Genomic DNA, 14,545 nt, shown 5'->3' on the forward strand with positions numbered 1-14,545 from the left:
TGGCGGCTAAAATATTGTCTGAAATAAGCTATATGACCTACAAATATAGCTTAACTATCTGTTAAGGGTGACACTGATGATGGGTAATCAATAAAATATGCTTCTAAATCTACCTTTTTGGCTTGCAATCATAATATCCAGTCTAGCCTAGGCCTGCACGGATCAGGTAGCGAAACGAACGAAGTGAGAGCAGAGAGAGGAGGAGGAGGCCTGGAGGCCTAGGGCCTAGGTTTCAGGCAGAAAAGAACATCTTGAGTTTGTGTAATTATATATCTATTTATAGTTATTTTAAAATATATGTCTAACATTTAAAAAATTATATATATTAGTGATAATTAACTATAAGAATAAAACTCTACCTAATGATATAATCAATTAAATGTATTTTCCGTACAAAATTAATTATATACGAGGATGGCATAAGTGATAGTTCTCTGTTATCAAAAAACAACTACATACTATACCTGAACTCTTCACCGGTTGTGGTTTTATTCAGTGAGCGTGCAAAAGAAAAGCAATAAAACCACAATTCATGGCTTACGCAAAATTATTGGAAGAGTTTATTGAATAAAAATGTGTCTAACAAGTCATATATCTTACAACGGTAAGAATGAATATCATTATTTTAGTTATTTCAGCTGAAAAATATCAGGCCCATCTTCAATCTTTGATCCTGTCCCGTGAAGACATCCATACAAAAGGACTTTGCCTCTGATGAAAGATCAGATAACGATAGGCTGTACATTAGTTTAGTTAGTCGGGTACAGCATAGAGATATTATAATATCTCTATATGGGTACAGTAAGGCCTGACAGCTATATTAAAACATTATTTATCTTGAGGAAACGGCGGAAACAATATTTGCTGTAATACCAAACATATTGAACAATAAGGTGACTTTTTTTCAGTCGTTTAAATATGGCTTTCAACAGTGTTGTTGTAATTGTTTTTTTAAGGAAATGTTTTTATTACTAGTTACTAACACAACTATATGGATGGGTTGTATTTATTGTATTGTACCTTATAACCTTATATTAATAGTTGAAACTATTTATGAAACTATTATTATGTACAATATAATTATTTCTGTAACTGTATTAATGTTCTGGTTGTTTATTTATAACACTAACAGTAATATTTTCAAATCCTCTTATGCACTTGTCAATTGTATGACCCACTATACGACCCCCGGGAGAGGTGCGTCATGGGTGCGTCATTTACAAATAATTACTGACGCAGGGGTGCGTCAAAAAACCTAGATGGTATGTCACATCAATGAACAAGGTGTGTCAATGTCCGTCACTTTACCACCCACCATATCATAAACAACATGGTCACAGTGCGTCAAAATGGGTGCGTCATGGTCACCTAAAGGTAAGTCACCTTTTTGACGCACCCATGCGTCATGGTATTCAAAAGTATGACGCACATCGGACAAATGACGCACCTCTCCCGGGGGTCGTATAGTGGGTCATACAATTGACAAGTGCATTATTTCGACATACACATGTTTTATTATTAATAAAGGGACAAGAAGTTTAGATTCTTTGATATTGCTCATTTTGTTTGTGTCTGTCATAATATTTTAATACAAATACAATATTTTAAAATGTTATGTGGTGATCAGGTGGGGAATTCCAGATGTATTGTGAATTCCTCCAGATCAAAATTGATTGTGAGACTACAAATTCAAGATCATGTCGGCTAAAAAGTGCATAAGATTGGTACAGTATACCTGTTTTACTAGTACAGTGTAGACATTATTTTAATTTTCTCTTTAATCTATTAGTGGATCCATTAAAGTGAGACAGTTACTTATTAACATTGCTAATGATGTCACATCCTCTTCTCAATGCAATACGTTTATTCAACTTGCATTTTGTAATGCCCTAGTTATAATGTTAGGTTAAAGGTAAAAATCATCTAGCAGTTTATTGTATCTCCTCTTTTTATGTCCGGCTTAAATGACGTAAAGGAAATAGGCATAACATTGCTTGGTGAATGTTAAGAGATTTAACTGTATTGAAAGTAAGTGTCAAGAGATTGAAAGTAAGTGCCAAGAGATTGAAAGTTAGTGTTTTTTGGCATAAAAAATGTACAGTACAATACTATAGGAATGATATGAACATTAAACACAATAAAGTTTAAATATATTTTAAAAGGGTGCCTGAACATGCATAACCTTAAAATAATTACAGTGCTATTTAATTTTAGATAATTCTCTTAACATCTGGTTTTCCTGTTGAAGGTAGCCATTTCAAGGTAGCCATTTCCTGGTTATAGTAAATAGTTTACTACTTGAAAATGGATGGTTGTAAAACAATTACAGCTCTCAGTCTCAGAACTAATTCCATACACTTTTATTCACAAGCTCTGTCTACACTATCAAACTAGTTGGACAAAAAAGTCTGATGTGCCTAAATATATGGTAGTGATATGACATCATCATGTCCATAAAAAGGCACACCCTTTTTTTTTGTCGCATAAAGTTTTGTAGTGTAGAGAAATAAAGTATAGGTACTGTAAACACAGTACAGTACAGGTAATCGTATTATAAAAGAACATCTTCCCTCTAAATTTATCAAGTATTAACCTTTATTTACTGTATCATTGTGTTTTTAAGGTCAAGTAGAATTCTGCTTTTTCCGTTTACATTACCAAAGTCCAGTTGAGAAATACATACAGTACTTGTGGTGTATGTTTGTCTACACTATCAAAGCGTACAGTCAGGGAACATTTTCGCCAGTGTAGCGTAGCAAAAAGCTATACAAAACAACCTTATTGCTACACATTTTGAAAATTGTGTAGCAAAAAATACAATACAAAACTATGTTTCTCGACTTAAAAATCAGTTTGATTAGCAATATTGCTAAACAAAATTTTTAAATGAAAATTTTCCCTGAGCAGTGCTGTATGTGTGACAAAAAAGTGTGATGTGCCCTAATACGGTAGTGATATGCCCAAATATGGTAGTGATATGCCCAAATATGGTAGTGATTATGACATCATGTCCATGGGCACATCACATTTTTTGTCACATAAATAAAGGTTTGATAGTGTAGACAGAGCTTTAGTTAAATAGTTTTAGTATAAATTACGAATACCACTAGACTATTACTACTACTAGCGTCTTTACACGACACAATTTTAATATCGGTAGTGAGTCATTATTATTATTTGTACTATGAGCTTCTAACCTACTGTAACAATGTCATTAGCTCCTATAGTGAAGTAAAGTAAGTTTACATTGCTATGGAGCTAAAGAGCACTTATTATAATATGTTCTACAGAGACTTCCATTCTGATGGCCTTTGTCACATTTCATGTGTGCTATTACTGTATAATTATATATTCCTTGCTGATGTCACTCCTCGTCTGAGGAAGTTATAAGTTCTATTGAACTGGTCAGTAATGACATTACTGATTGACATAATGATTTATTTTGGGTATTGCTAAACACCGCAAACCCCGCAAACCTCCAAAAAAACATAGCAAACCCCATCGAACCAACATAAAAGTGATTGAATCATGTAGTGTACAACCCACTGGGTATATCCATGTAAAAAAAATAATACATTTTTACTGTTAACTAATTATTTTTGTGGTAAAACATCATTTTTTGGTCAAAAATGATTGCTACTGTAAACCCTGCAAACCTCCAAAAAAATATAGCAAACCCCATCGAACCAACATAAAAGTGATTGAATCATGTAGTGTACAACCCACTGGGTATATTCATGTTAAAAAAATATTAAATTTCTACTGTTAACTACTTGTTTTTGGGGTAAAACATCATTTTTTGGTCAAAAATGATTGCTAAACCCCGCAAACCTCCAAAAAAATATAGCAAACCCCACCGAACCAACATAAAAGTGATTGAATCATGTAGTGTACAACCCACTGGGTATATCCATGTAAAAAAAAAATTAAATTTCTACTGTTAACTACTTATTTTTGGGGTAAAACATCATTTTTTGGTCAAAAATGATTGCTAATTTTTAACCAAAAAATGATGTTTTATCCCCAAAAAAGTAGTTAACAGTAGAAATTTAATAATTTATATACCCAGTGGGTCGTACACTACATTATTCAATCACTTTTATGTTGGTTCGGTGGGGTTTGCTATGGTTTTTTTTAGGTTTGCGGGGTTTAGCAATCATTTTTTGACCAAAAAATGATGTTTTACCCCAAAAATAAGTTGTTAACAGTAGAAATTTAATTTTTTTTTTTACATTGATAAACCCAGTGGGTTGTATACTACATGATTCAATCACTTTTATGTTGGTTCGGTGGGGTTTGCTATGTTTTTTTGAAGGTTTGCGGGGGTTGCCAGTGTTTAGCAATACCCTTTATTTTTTCGTTACAGTTAAAATTTGAGCAAAGTTTATAAATGTGGTGGTGTTATTGTAGATTACTATTTTGGAGTTCAGTTAGATCGTTACTACATGATCATTAGACTTGTTGCCCCAAGTCTGTATTTTTTTATGTTAGTTAGTCCACCAGTCGACGTTTCGATTTTTGAAATTGTACTGTAGTATTATATTATATACGTATGAAACGCCATATGTGCCAAAATATTTATCTTTACTAATTACGGGCTAGTCTACTAAAACATCAGCTAGTATAATTATGAACAAATACAACATTGGAAAACATTAGTTAAACATTCAACAAGATGAATAATGAATGTATAGTTTCATTTTTGTGATTAATTACCTTATGGTTGTACTGTATTTGTTGTATATAATAATTTCGCCAGTGTAGTATAGCAAAAAGCTATACAAAACAACCTTATTGCTACACATTTCTAAAATTGTGTAGCAAAAAATACAATTCAAAACTATGTTTCTCGACTCAAAAATCAGTTTGAGCAATATTGCTAAACAAAATTTTATAATGAAATTTTTCCCTGACATCTACTTTAATTTAATTCAAGGACCATTATTAGAAACCATTTAAATAGTGATGAAGACCTGTGTAATGTTTAATTTAAACCATTTCTTAAGACTGCTATTAAAACAACAACAAAATGTCTGTAATTATTATTTGAAAATATAGAGAGGAAGGTACAGTACAGCAGTACAGGGCATAAACAGTGAGAAATCTTTTGTTCTTATTTATAATACCTTTCCGTTCTTTCCCACGCCCCTACAATTTTTAAAAATGTTTTCCTGTGGAAAGTACAGTACAGTAATATTTTAAAATTATAAATGGTTACAAATAAATAGTGGTATCATTGGTTGGATGATATGACAAAGTCTATGAAGTGTACTTATTTCTGGGCACATACAGTTAGTAGTACTATACTACTGTACTATAGTAGTGAGTAGTACAGTAGTAACAGTACTGTAGGTTAGTAGCTCAGTAGTATTATTAGCTAGCAGTAATAATACAGTAGTACTATATGTACTGTATTGAATATTATTATACTGAATCAACCAGATGTCAAAAGTTGAGAACAAAGTAGTTTGCTGGCTGGCTAGCATGTTTGCCAATGAATCGAATCTTTCTTTTATGAGAGAACAGTAATATATAATAAATGTTTATTTGTGCGTAATGCTCACAAAGAATTGTGGTATATAGGTCTTAATATTGATTCCTATTGCACGTGACAAGTTACTGTGTCACAAACTATGCTGTATTAAGGATATTTAATAACTACATACAAGATATTGTATCCAGTTATTATTGAATCTTATTAATAATTAATCATTCTATTAAAGAAATCTTGTTAATTTCTAATTAGAAACATGCTTCTCCATTGACTTTATTCTATTAATTCAAAGTTAAAGATGTATTGTCCCCTAAAAACATGAAAAAATAAAGATTAATAAAACCAGACTTTAAATAGATTATGTTGTAGTTTTAATAAAGTTAATCACTTTCGTAGAAAAAAAACCCAGAAAAAACTAATTTTTTCACTTTATTAAAATGACAAAATAAATGGTTAAATTCAACCAAAAATTCATTGGCTGGCAGCAATTATTTTGCTTTAAATTACAGTTTTTTAAGTTAAATACTTTTTTTGCATTCCAATTTTTGCTCAAAGTGTATCTATATAGGTGACCTTAGAATGGATTTTGTTTCGCAGCTAAAAAATGTTACCACAGATACTATACAATACCCGATCATCAATACTGATCTGAATTGAGCACCACTAGTTTTGCCAGTTTTTCGTGTTGCGCCTTTAGGACAGAATCATTACAAAACAGTATCAACGCAGAAGCTATTACTTACGAAGTTTGAAAAAAATGGGAATTTGTAAACTCGGATTTTACCAGTAGAAAACCTGTCTTGCGTATATTGATTCTGTGTTGTCTGTACTTTAATGTCATCAATCTAGTCAATATTATCAATTTCCTGTTGTTTTCTTCTTTACTTAAATTAAATAGTCCCCACTTGTCTTTAAAAAAAATCCTTCACTTGGATCCGGTTTAACTGAACCAATCAAAGATCTTTGCATTTTTTTTCAGAATAGACACAACATGGATTATTTTATATCCTTTTAATACAGAATCCTTACAACATTCTATTGTCTGTTTTGCAGGGAAAAATTTCATTTAAAAATTTTGTTTAGCAATATTGCTAATCAAACTGATTTTTAAGTCGAGAAACATAGTTTTGTATTGTATTTTTTGCTACACAATTTTCAAAATGTGTAGCAATAAGGTTGTTTTGTATAGCTTTTTGCTGCTACTTTGCCGAAAATGTTCCCTGTTTTGTGCTTAGCTTTAGATAATGCCGACAATATCCCTGTATCAAAAGAGAGGATACATTTTTTTGTCGTTTGTGAAGAACGCTCTTTATTTCAATTTCAGACCATTTTATTTTGTTTATTCTTTCATTTCAATAAAAAGCATTTACAAAAAGGCATTGTTATTGTTATTATTCCGCATTGATTTTTATCGCATATTGTTTTCATTTTACAAGTTTCTGTGATTTGAATTCTGTGACTACACCCCTATTGAATCTGTCAATACTGTAGTAATTGTCAATATGCTTTTAGTGTATCAATTCACAAACTATCAAATTCAATGTCCGGGTTGTTTTTTCTGCTAAATAAAAGTATTATATTTTAGTTGGATTGTAATCGCTGCATTTTTTTGCTGTATATATTATTATGTATTACTGGTATATTAATGTGTGAACAGAATTAATTTTAGAACATAGTCAAGTAAGTTCTTAGTAATCATTTTAGCCCAACATTGATCCGTCAGTTGAGAATGGCCTTTAAAGTGGAATACGGTAAACCCTTTGTGTGTGTAGGTTTATAAATTGGTTCGTTGTAAAAATGTCATTATAGAGTAAAGTGCGGTAGATTATTAGATTTTAATAATTGTTGTTTTTTGTATTTCTTGCATAGACTGAGTTGTAGTGACTTTCAGCATGGAGAAGTCGTCAGTTCAAAGTAATGCAGAATATTGTGGGGTATGTATGAAATAAGCACTTATTATTGTACTGGCCCTGACATGAAATGTTTGTAAAGGCCCTCTGGGCTAGCCATTCAAGATAATGTTTATCCTTTTTTTTTTATAATTTTCTCAGGGGCGACGGACATTGCTGTTTATATTAATAGTTTATACGCTACTGCTCGGTATGTTTATGTCGAAATACTTGTATCACCAAGAAGGACGCATGAAACCGCATAACATGTCGACATATGTACACATGCAGAACATTCGCAACATCATGCGGCTACAAACTGAAAAATTTCAAAATAAAAAAGCAGAGTATGGTGGAAAACCAGATATGAAAAACAATTCAACAAATATTATTAATGATAATGTAACGAACAATAATACTTCATTTCCAAAGTTAAGTAAAACTACAAAACGTCTTGAAGTAGATCTGATGCAAAAGAGTAGTATTGAAAATATTAGTTCAAAGGTTATACAAACTAAAAAGTCACCAACAAGAAAGACACCAACAAAAAAGACACCAACAAAAATGTCACCAACAAAAAAGCCACCACCACCGGTGACACCGGCACCACGTCCACATGTTTTATTCCGTTATAAATCAATGCGAACTGGCAAGGTAAGATATCTTTTTATTTTATTTAGCCTTAAGGCCAATTTACACAGATGATTGGTAACGATAATACAAATCTAAAATAAAATCTAAAATAAAAATATAGGATTTATGTTATTCCAATAAATTTGCCACCTCTATTTAAACTTCAACTTGAAACTTTTCTTTTTAATTAATAATGCTAGTATTGTTGGGCGCTTTGTAGGGCGTTATATACTTACATAGATGGTTAGATAACCATTTACACAAAGCGCGGATGGGTGCTGCAGATGGATACAGATTCTACGTAAGACAAACTATGTGGTTTTACGCTTACCGTTAACGCTCGTCTGTGCCAATTAGGATTTACTGAAGATATCCAACAATCACACTAGCATCTCCTTTGAAACAGCACAACCGATACTTGTGTCATTTCCCCTTTAGCCATTTGTTAGGACAGCAATTCTCTGCAAAAATTTAATTTTTTAGACCTATTTCAGGTTGCAGTCATCATGAATTCACTAATTATATGAACTTAATAGTTTACCCTAAATTTAATTTAATGTCATATAGAAAGATTTAAAAACAAGTTTAATTCAAATTATGTGTGGGTCCAATATTGTTTATACTTGCCGAGTATACACATTTATTAAATGGCGTTTTAAATATTAAATGTTCTATTGACTGTATAAGCTAAAAATATGACGCATGTGAAAATTCAATTTGATAAAGGATATTTAAAATTGTTTTGTATTTGTTAAATGATCGGTATAGTATTTCATTAGATGAAAGATCAAATGTTCTATTTAACAAAGCAGAGTCAAGTGAAACAGACAAATAGTGAGTTAGAGGTTAAAGGTCATTATAAACATTTTAACCTCTAAAATCAGCATGGATTTCCTCTCATTCATTTCATGTATTATAGTATTAACCATTATTCAATTGCATTCTATATAGTTAGAAGTTACTTAAAATATTTTTTCTATTTATAGTATATACAGTACCCTTTAAATTTATTGAATTTTTTTTTAGTCTTTTGAAAGCCACTGTAAAAAATGTGCAATTGTTTCAAGCTCCGGCCAGCTACTAGGAAAGAACCTTGGCTCTGAGATCGACAGTTATCCTTGTGTGTTGAGAATGAACACCGCCCCCGTAAGGGGCTTTGAGAAAGAGGTTGGACACAAGACGACTGTTCGTGTATCATGTTTTATATCCACGAAAGGCTTAATGTCGACATCGTCCTTATTTGCTGGTACGGGGAAGCCAGAGAAGGTCCTTATATGGGGCCTACATCATAGGAAAAATGCATGGGCTATGAGAAACGCTAAAGCTTTGAATGCAAAATATAAAGATGTTGAATTCTTTGCGCAAGAAGAATCTGGTGAGACATATGCAGGAGAAATATTCAAACAAGAAACCGGTCAGGATAGGTATGTATCGTAGCGCTTTTCAACACTACAAATTATACATTTAAAAATAATAATAATTAAGAATTTCAATCTTATATACTGTAGCGCTTATTGCACAATACTTCTAAGCGTGCGCTTCACAACACATTATTACCTCTGTCATTTTTTTTTAATAAAAACATTTATGGAAACACACTCCCATATGATAGTGCAGCTAGTAATAAACACTAAGTTGTGTCTTGATCTAACTGAGTGCCGATATAATAATGTTATATTGCATGATAATGCATATAACCTAATTATAGCATTGTTTCAAAGCATTTATGTACAACAATTCTATAATGTAATGCATTTCCTACTTGAGAGAGGCCAACCTCCCCTAGGCTCTGACTTTAGTAATCAGGTTATTTCCCCAAAGAAGCCTAATTTATCAAGGTCTGTTGATTTCCCTAATTTCCACTTTGAAACGTTTCTTCAGTTTAGATGTGATGGCATTTAGCCATACAAAGCCTTATAGTAATACATTAATGTATTTCTGTTCATTATATGAAATTTATTCTTCCAATTGAAAAAATCTGGGTAATGAGAAAGCTGTAGAGGATCAAATGAATGAGTGAATATATTTTGCTAAGACCCGCTGTTCTTTGGTGCATTTATTATGTATAACAGCTGAACATATATAAAAATATACTAATTTTAATTTAAAAAAAAAAAAATTACTAGAAAAAAAAAAATAGGTAAAATGTTATTCAATAAAAGAATTGTCCATATCATGAAGATTTTCTGTTCTTTATGAATGAGACTTTTTTTATAACAAATTTCATTAGTGATATTAAAATAACATTAGATTTTATTATTTAAAAAACACATGATTCATGTTTACAATCTCAACACCATCTGCCGTTAAAGTCAAATTATTGATATTTTCCCTTGTGATTAAAATTGTTGATAATAATATATTAATAATTAATTTAAAAACTGTAACTTGTTGACTGATATGTTTTCTACCATACCTGTGTCATAGTACACCACAGTTATTCCTATACTTTTCACATTCTTAAAACACAACAATTCAGCTGTACTCGGTGTATTTGAAATAGAATTGTCTGAGCTTACGTCTTGAAATTTAAAAAGCTATGGTGTGCTATTTCATCATATTCTTTTAGTTTAAAGTTTGTTGAATCTAGTTGGCACACAGCCAGTGTTTACTAAGAACACTTTGGACTTTGGACTTAATGGTAATCCATATTGAATGGTGAACCTTTAGTTCTACAGAATACAGTTTGTTTTCACATTTCTGAGAATGAATTGGCAATGGCTACTAATAATATAATCGTACTATTAGAACATTAGTAGACATCAAATGGCTCAAAATATTTACAGTTTTTTGTAACAGTAGAATTCCTCTTTTTGGAAAACTTTGCCAAGACATGAATAATGAGCATTATATTATAATGTTAATGCTACAACCAGCTCATATTCGGGAAGTGGGATGTCCCTTTTATATACATTCTTCTTGGTTAGTTTTTCTCTGTGTTTAAATAAAATACATTTTTTCATATAAAACAGATGTTTACAGTTCAGGAAATGATAGTGTTATGTGTGTAGTTTGTAGCCAGAAACAGGATACTAAGGATTACTCTACATGACATTTCTATTTGTTACTAAATATGGTACAGACATGGCCAAATATGGTAGAGCTACGACATCATCATGTACATATATGGGCAAATCACATAAAGTTTGATAGTGTAAACAGAGCTTTAGAGAAAGATTCTAGCCATTTAAATTGTGTATGCTTCTTTCAGAGCAAAAACAAACACATGGCTGTCTACCGGCTGGTTCACCATGATGGTGGCGCTTGACATGTGTGATGAAATTCATGTTTATGGCATGATTCCTGAAGACTTTTGCGCGTGAGTATACTATTATGAGTTTTTTTATTTCCAAAATTGATGTTTACAAATTACATCATGTTGAGGCTGAAACTTGCGAGAGATGAGTGTGTAATGATAGACTACTTGACTGTCGTGCAGAAAGACCTGGATTCGATTCTCCTAGTCCACTCGGCTGTAAATAAGTACCTTGTTGAAAAATACTAGGGGATGATGAGGCAGCATGGAGAGAAAATGTCCACCCTACCACTTCAATCAAAATCAACATTTATTTCCAAAATGGTGGTGTCACCAAAAAAGCAAAGCTTGTGTCAGGGACGCCAAAACAAAACAATCAAAAGCAAACAACACATATAAATAAAACATAGAAATGAAAATAACAATAAAACGCCAAGGCTTAGTACAATGAGCTGTTAGCAGGTATTCACATACTCTACCTTATATGCATATTTTTGTATTGATTATACTATAGATTATTTTTTACAATTTTTATTTGAACCATATTTAAGGAGGGTGATCTACCCAGCAATTGCTGATCATTTGGGACCCTCAGAACAGATACAATACACAAAATACAACAATAACAGTAAAGTTGAATAACAATTTTATTTTATAATTTTTTATAGGAAGAACCCAGGATCACGAGTAAAATATCATTATTACCAATGGAAAGCAAACCCAGCTGAGTGCAATTATTACAAATCACAGGAAGGTAGCTCTAAGGGAAGCCACAGGCTAATGACCGAAAAAGCCATATTTGAACGTTGGGGGCGACGTTACAACATGACATTCCATAACCCATCCTGGGACCTAACACCTCAAAAGACAGAACGAAAAATCGAAACGCCGTTTATGAAGAAGTACGCTAAGACAAGGTAGCAAAAAATCGGCTTATATAATGCCTAAAAATACTTTTTCCAACTCCAGCCATTCAAAATGCGTGTTCAGTTCAATTATTGGCACTTCTTTCTACCCATCCCTCCATATTTTATCGCCTTCCTAAGGCTTAATATAGGTAATGTTGGTGAAGTGAAATGTACCCTTCAATTATTCAATATTTATCTAATTAATATAGACTACTGTCAAATAAATATTAAAGTTCAACAAAATATTATATTATATGTATATTTACTTCCAGCGTATACCAATTTTTTATTTATACAGTTAATGTTGTTCATCTAGTTTCTGCTAAAGTGATGTGAATAGGTTTAGAAACTAAAGTTAATTCCATAATTTGCTGGAAACCAGGGGCGGAGCGGAACGGGAAGGCTAACATATAATATATATAAATAGATATTAAATAAGTACAGTAAATCATAATTTTATTTCAGCTTTCAAAAGTGGGGAGTGTGAATAGGTTTAGAAACTATAAAGTTAATTCCATAATTTGCTGGAAACCAGGGGCGGAACCAGGATTTTCCAACGGGAAGGCTAACATATAATATATATAATATAAATATATATAAGTACAGTAAATCATAATTTTATTTCAGCTTTCAAAAGTGGGGAGTGTGAATAGGTTTAGAAACTATAAAGTTAATTCCATAAATTGCTGGAAACAGGGGCGGAACCAGGATTTTCCAACGGGAAGGCTAACATATAATATATATAAATAGATATCAGTAGATCATAATTTTATTTTAGCTGTCAAAAGTGGGGAGTGTTCTCCCCCATGATCATGGAATATATTTATTGGTTAAAGTAAAATTAAAAGAAAATATGCTTAGTATACAGCATAGGCATTGTTGTGCATGCTCCATATGCCAATAAACTTGTGTAAACACCTGTTGATTTTGTAAAATTACCGTAGCAAATATATCATATTTATTGTCAACATTGCAGTATCAGTTTATCAGAATGTAGAGTCATTTGCAACTCACTGTGTTTTAACTTTTATATGATTGTATTACATTGGTGATGATTTTTGTTAAGTTGAAAATTTATATAATTGTGATTGAATATGTATATCTCATTTTAAATTGTTTTAAATATAGATATTATAATAAAATGATTTTACTTTACATAAAATTGAACGACAAAAAATATCCTGGTTCCTAAAGGTTTAGTCTCCTTCACTATTGTAATATGCTACCATTTAAAAAAATTAAATGGTACACATATTTACAGGAAAGGGAAGCGACAAGGTTCAAACTAAAAGGCCACAGTCAGACATAATGTGTTATCTGTGACTAGATTATTCCAATTGGCTAATGTTTACTGCTAGAGGGCAGTATACATTTTTGAGTCAATTCAATGTGATAGTATCACATTGTTTTAATGTAAAACCAGCATAATTAACATAAACATAATTATAGCTGATAGGTGTTATCTGCCAGTATACTGTACAATTTTTTTATTTTTGGCATAGCAATGTACAATTCTGTTTGTAATTTTTATTTATGTAGGCCTAGTCTATCAAATTATACCTATCCATAGTATACAACCATGGACTTTTAATCTTGTGAATTTTGTACACAGTTTTACAACTCCTTCTACATGGTGTCAACTATATTTTCTACTAGCAGCTCAACAGTATGCTATGCTCGAGCTAGCTGCATGTAAAACGCTGACAATGGAGGTCTCCGTTTTGTATGCTTTTGAAAATGTTAATAATTTAGTGGACAACCCCTCAACAGTTATGTTACGGTTGTGTAGTTGCCCTATAATAATCATTTTATAACCATGTAAAATGATATGAAAAATATTTTTATACAATAATTCTAAATTATTTCAATGAAATGTTTAAATTGTGTTCATTATTTTAAGACTGATCTGCAATACTGTAGAATAAGAATGTTAAATTGTAATGAGACAAATTATTTTCGTATGAGGACAAATTAAGACAAAATGTATCCTTTTTGTTTATGTTTACATATTGTATTATGCAAACTTTGAATAGGCAAGTTTTTAGTTATTCACTTTAGCAGAAAAAAAAGAGACAAAATAAATGGTTAAATTTAACCAAAAACCAGTTGTCTGACAGACAGTAGGCTTCCAGTTGACTATTTTTTCCTTGAAAATTTCCAGGTGAATCATTTTTTGAAAGTGAATAACTGTTATGTGAAATGAACATGGTACAGTATATTCAATGGGACTATTATATATCTTTAGAGGTACTCTATATAAACAAATTGTATCAACAGTGTTTGATTTTTTTTTTTAAGGCTAGTCTAAAATTAATTCCAATGCTAACATGCAATCATTAATAAAACAAACAAAAAATACATGGTT

The 14,545-nt window shown here is 31.5% G+C and overlaps 1 protein-coding gene across 2 annotated transcripts; it reads left to right on the forward strand.

Annotated features, from left to right (window-relative positions):
- The first annotated feature begins 468 nt into the window (after positions 1-468).
- On the forward strand, positions 469-14,538 carry LOC140050204 (alpha-N-acetylgalactosaminide alpha-2,6-sialyltransferase 3-like). 2 transcript variants are annotated; one of them, XR_011845374.1, is made up of 7 exons: positions 469-604; positions 7,364-7,428; positions 7,546-8,037; positions 9,043-9,440; positions 11,228-11,335; positions 11,941-12,744; positions 12,906-14,538. XR_011845374.1 is itself a non-coding variant. In XM_072095295.1 (6 exons), the coding sequence occupies exons 2-6, from the start codon at positions 7,387-7,389 to the stop codon at positions 12,191-12,193; spliced, it is 1,293 nt and encodes a 430-aa protein (XP_071951396.1). In that variant the 5' UTR covers positions 469-604; positions 7,364-7,386; the 3' UTR covers positions 12,194-14,538. The 2 variants fall into 2 exon arrangements, 1 of the variants encoding a protein (XP_071951396.1); XM_072095295.1 differs by having other exon boundaries at positions 11,941-14,538.
- The last annotated feature ends 7 nt before the right edge of the window (positions 14,539-14,545 follow it).

This window comes from Antedon mediterranea, chromosome 5, assembly GCF_964355755.1.
Source record: "Antedon mediterranea chromosome 5, ecAntMedi1.1, whole genome shotgun sequence".
In the NCBI taxonomy this organism is placed as follows: domain Eukaryota; kingdom Metazoa; phylum Echinodermata; class Crinoidea; order Comatulida; family Antedonidae; genus Antedon; species Antedon mediterranea.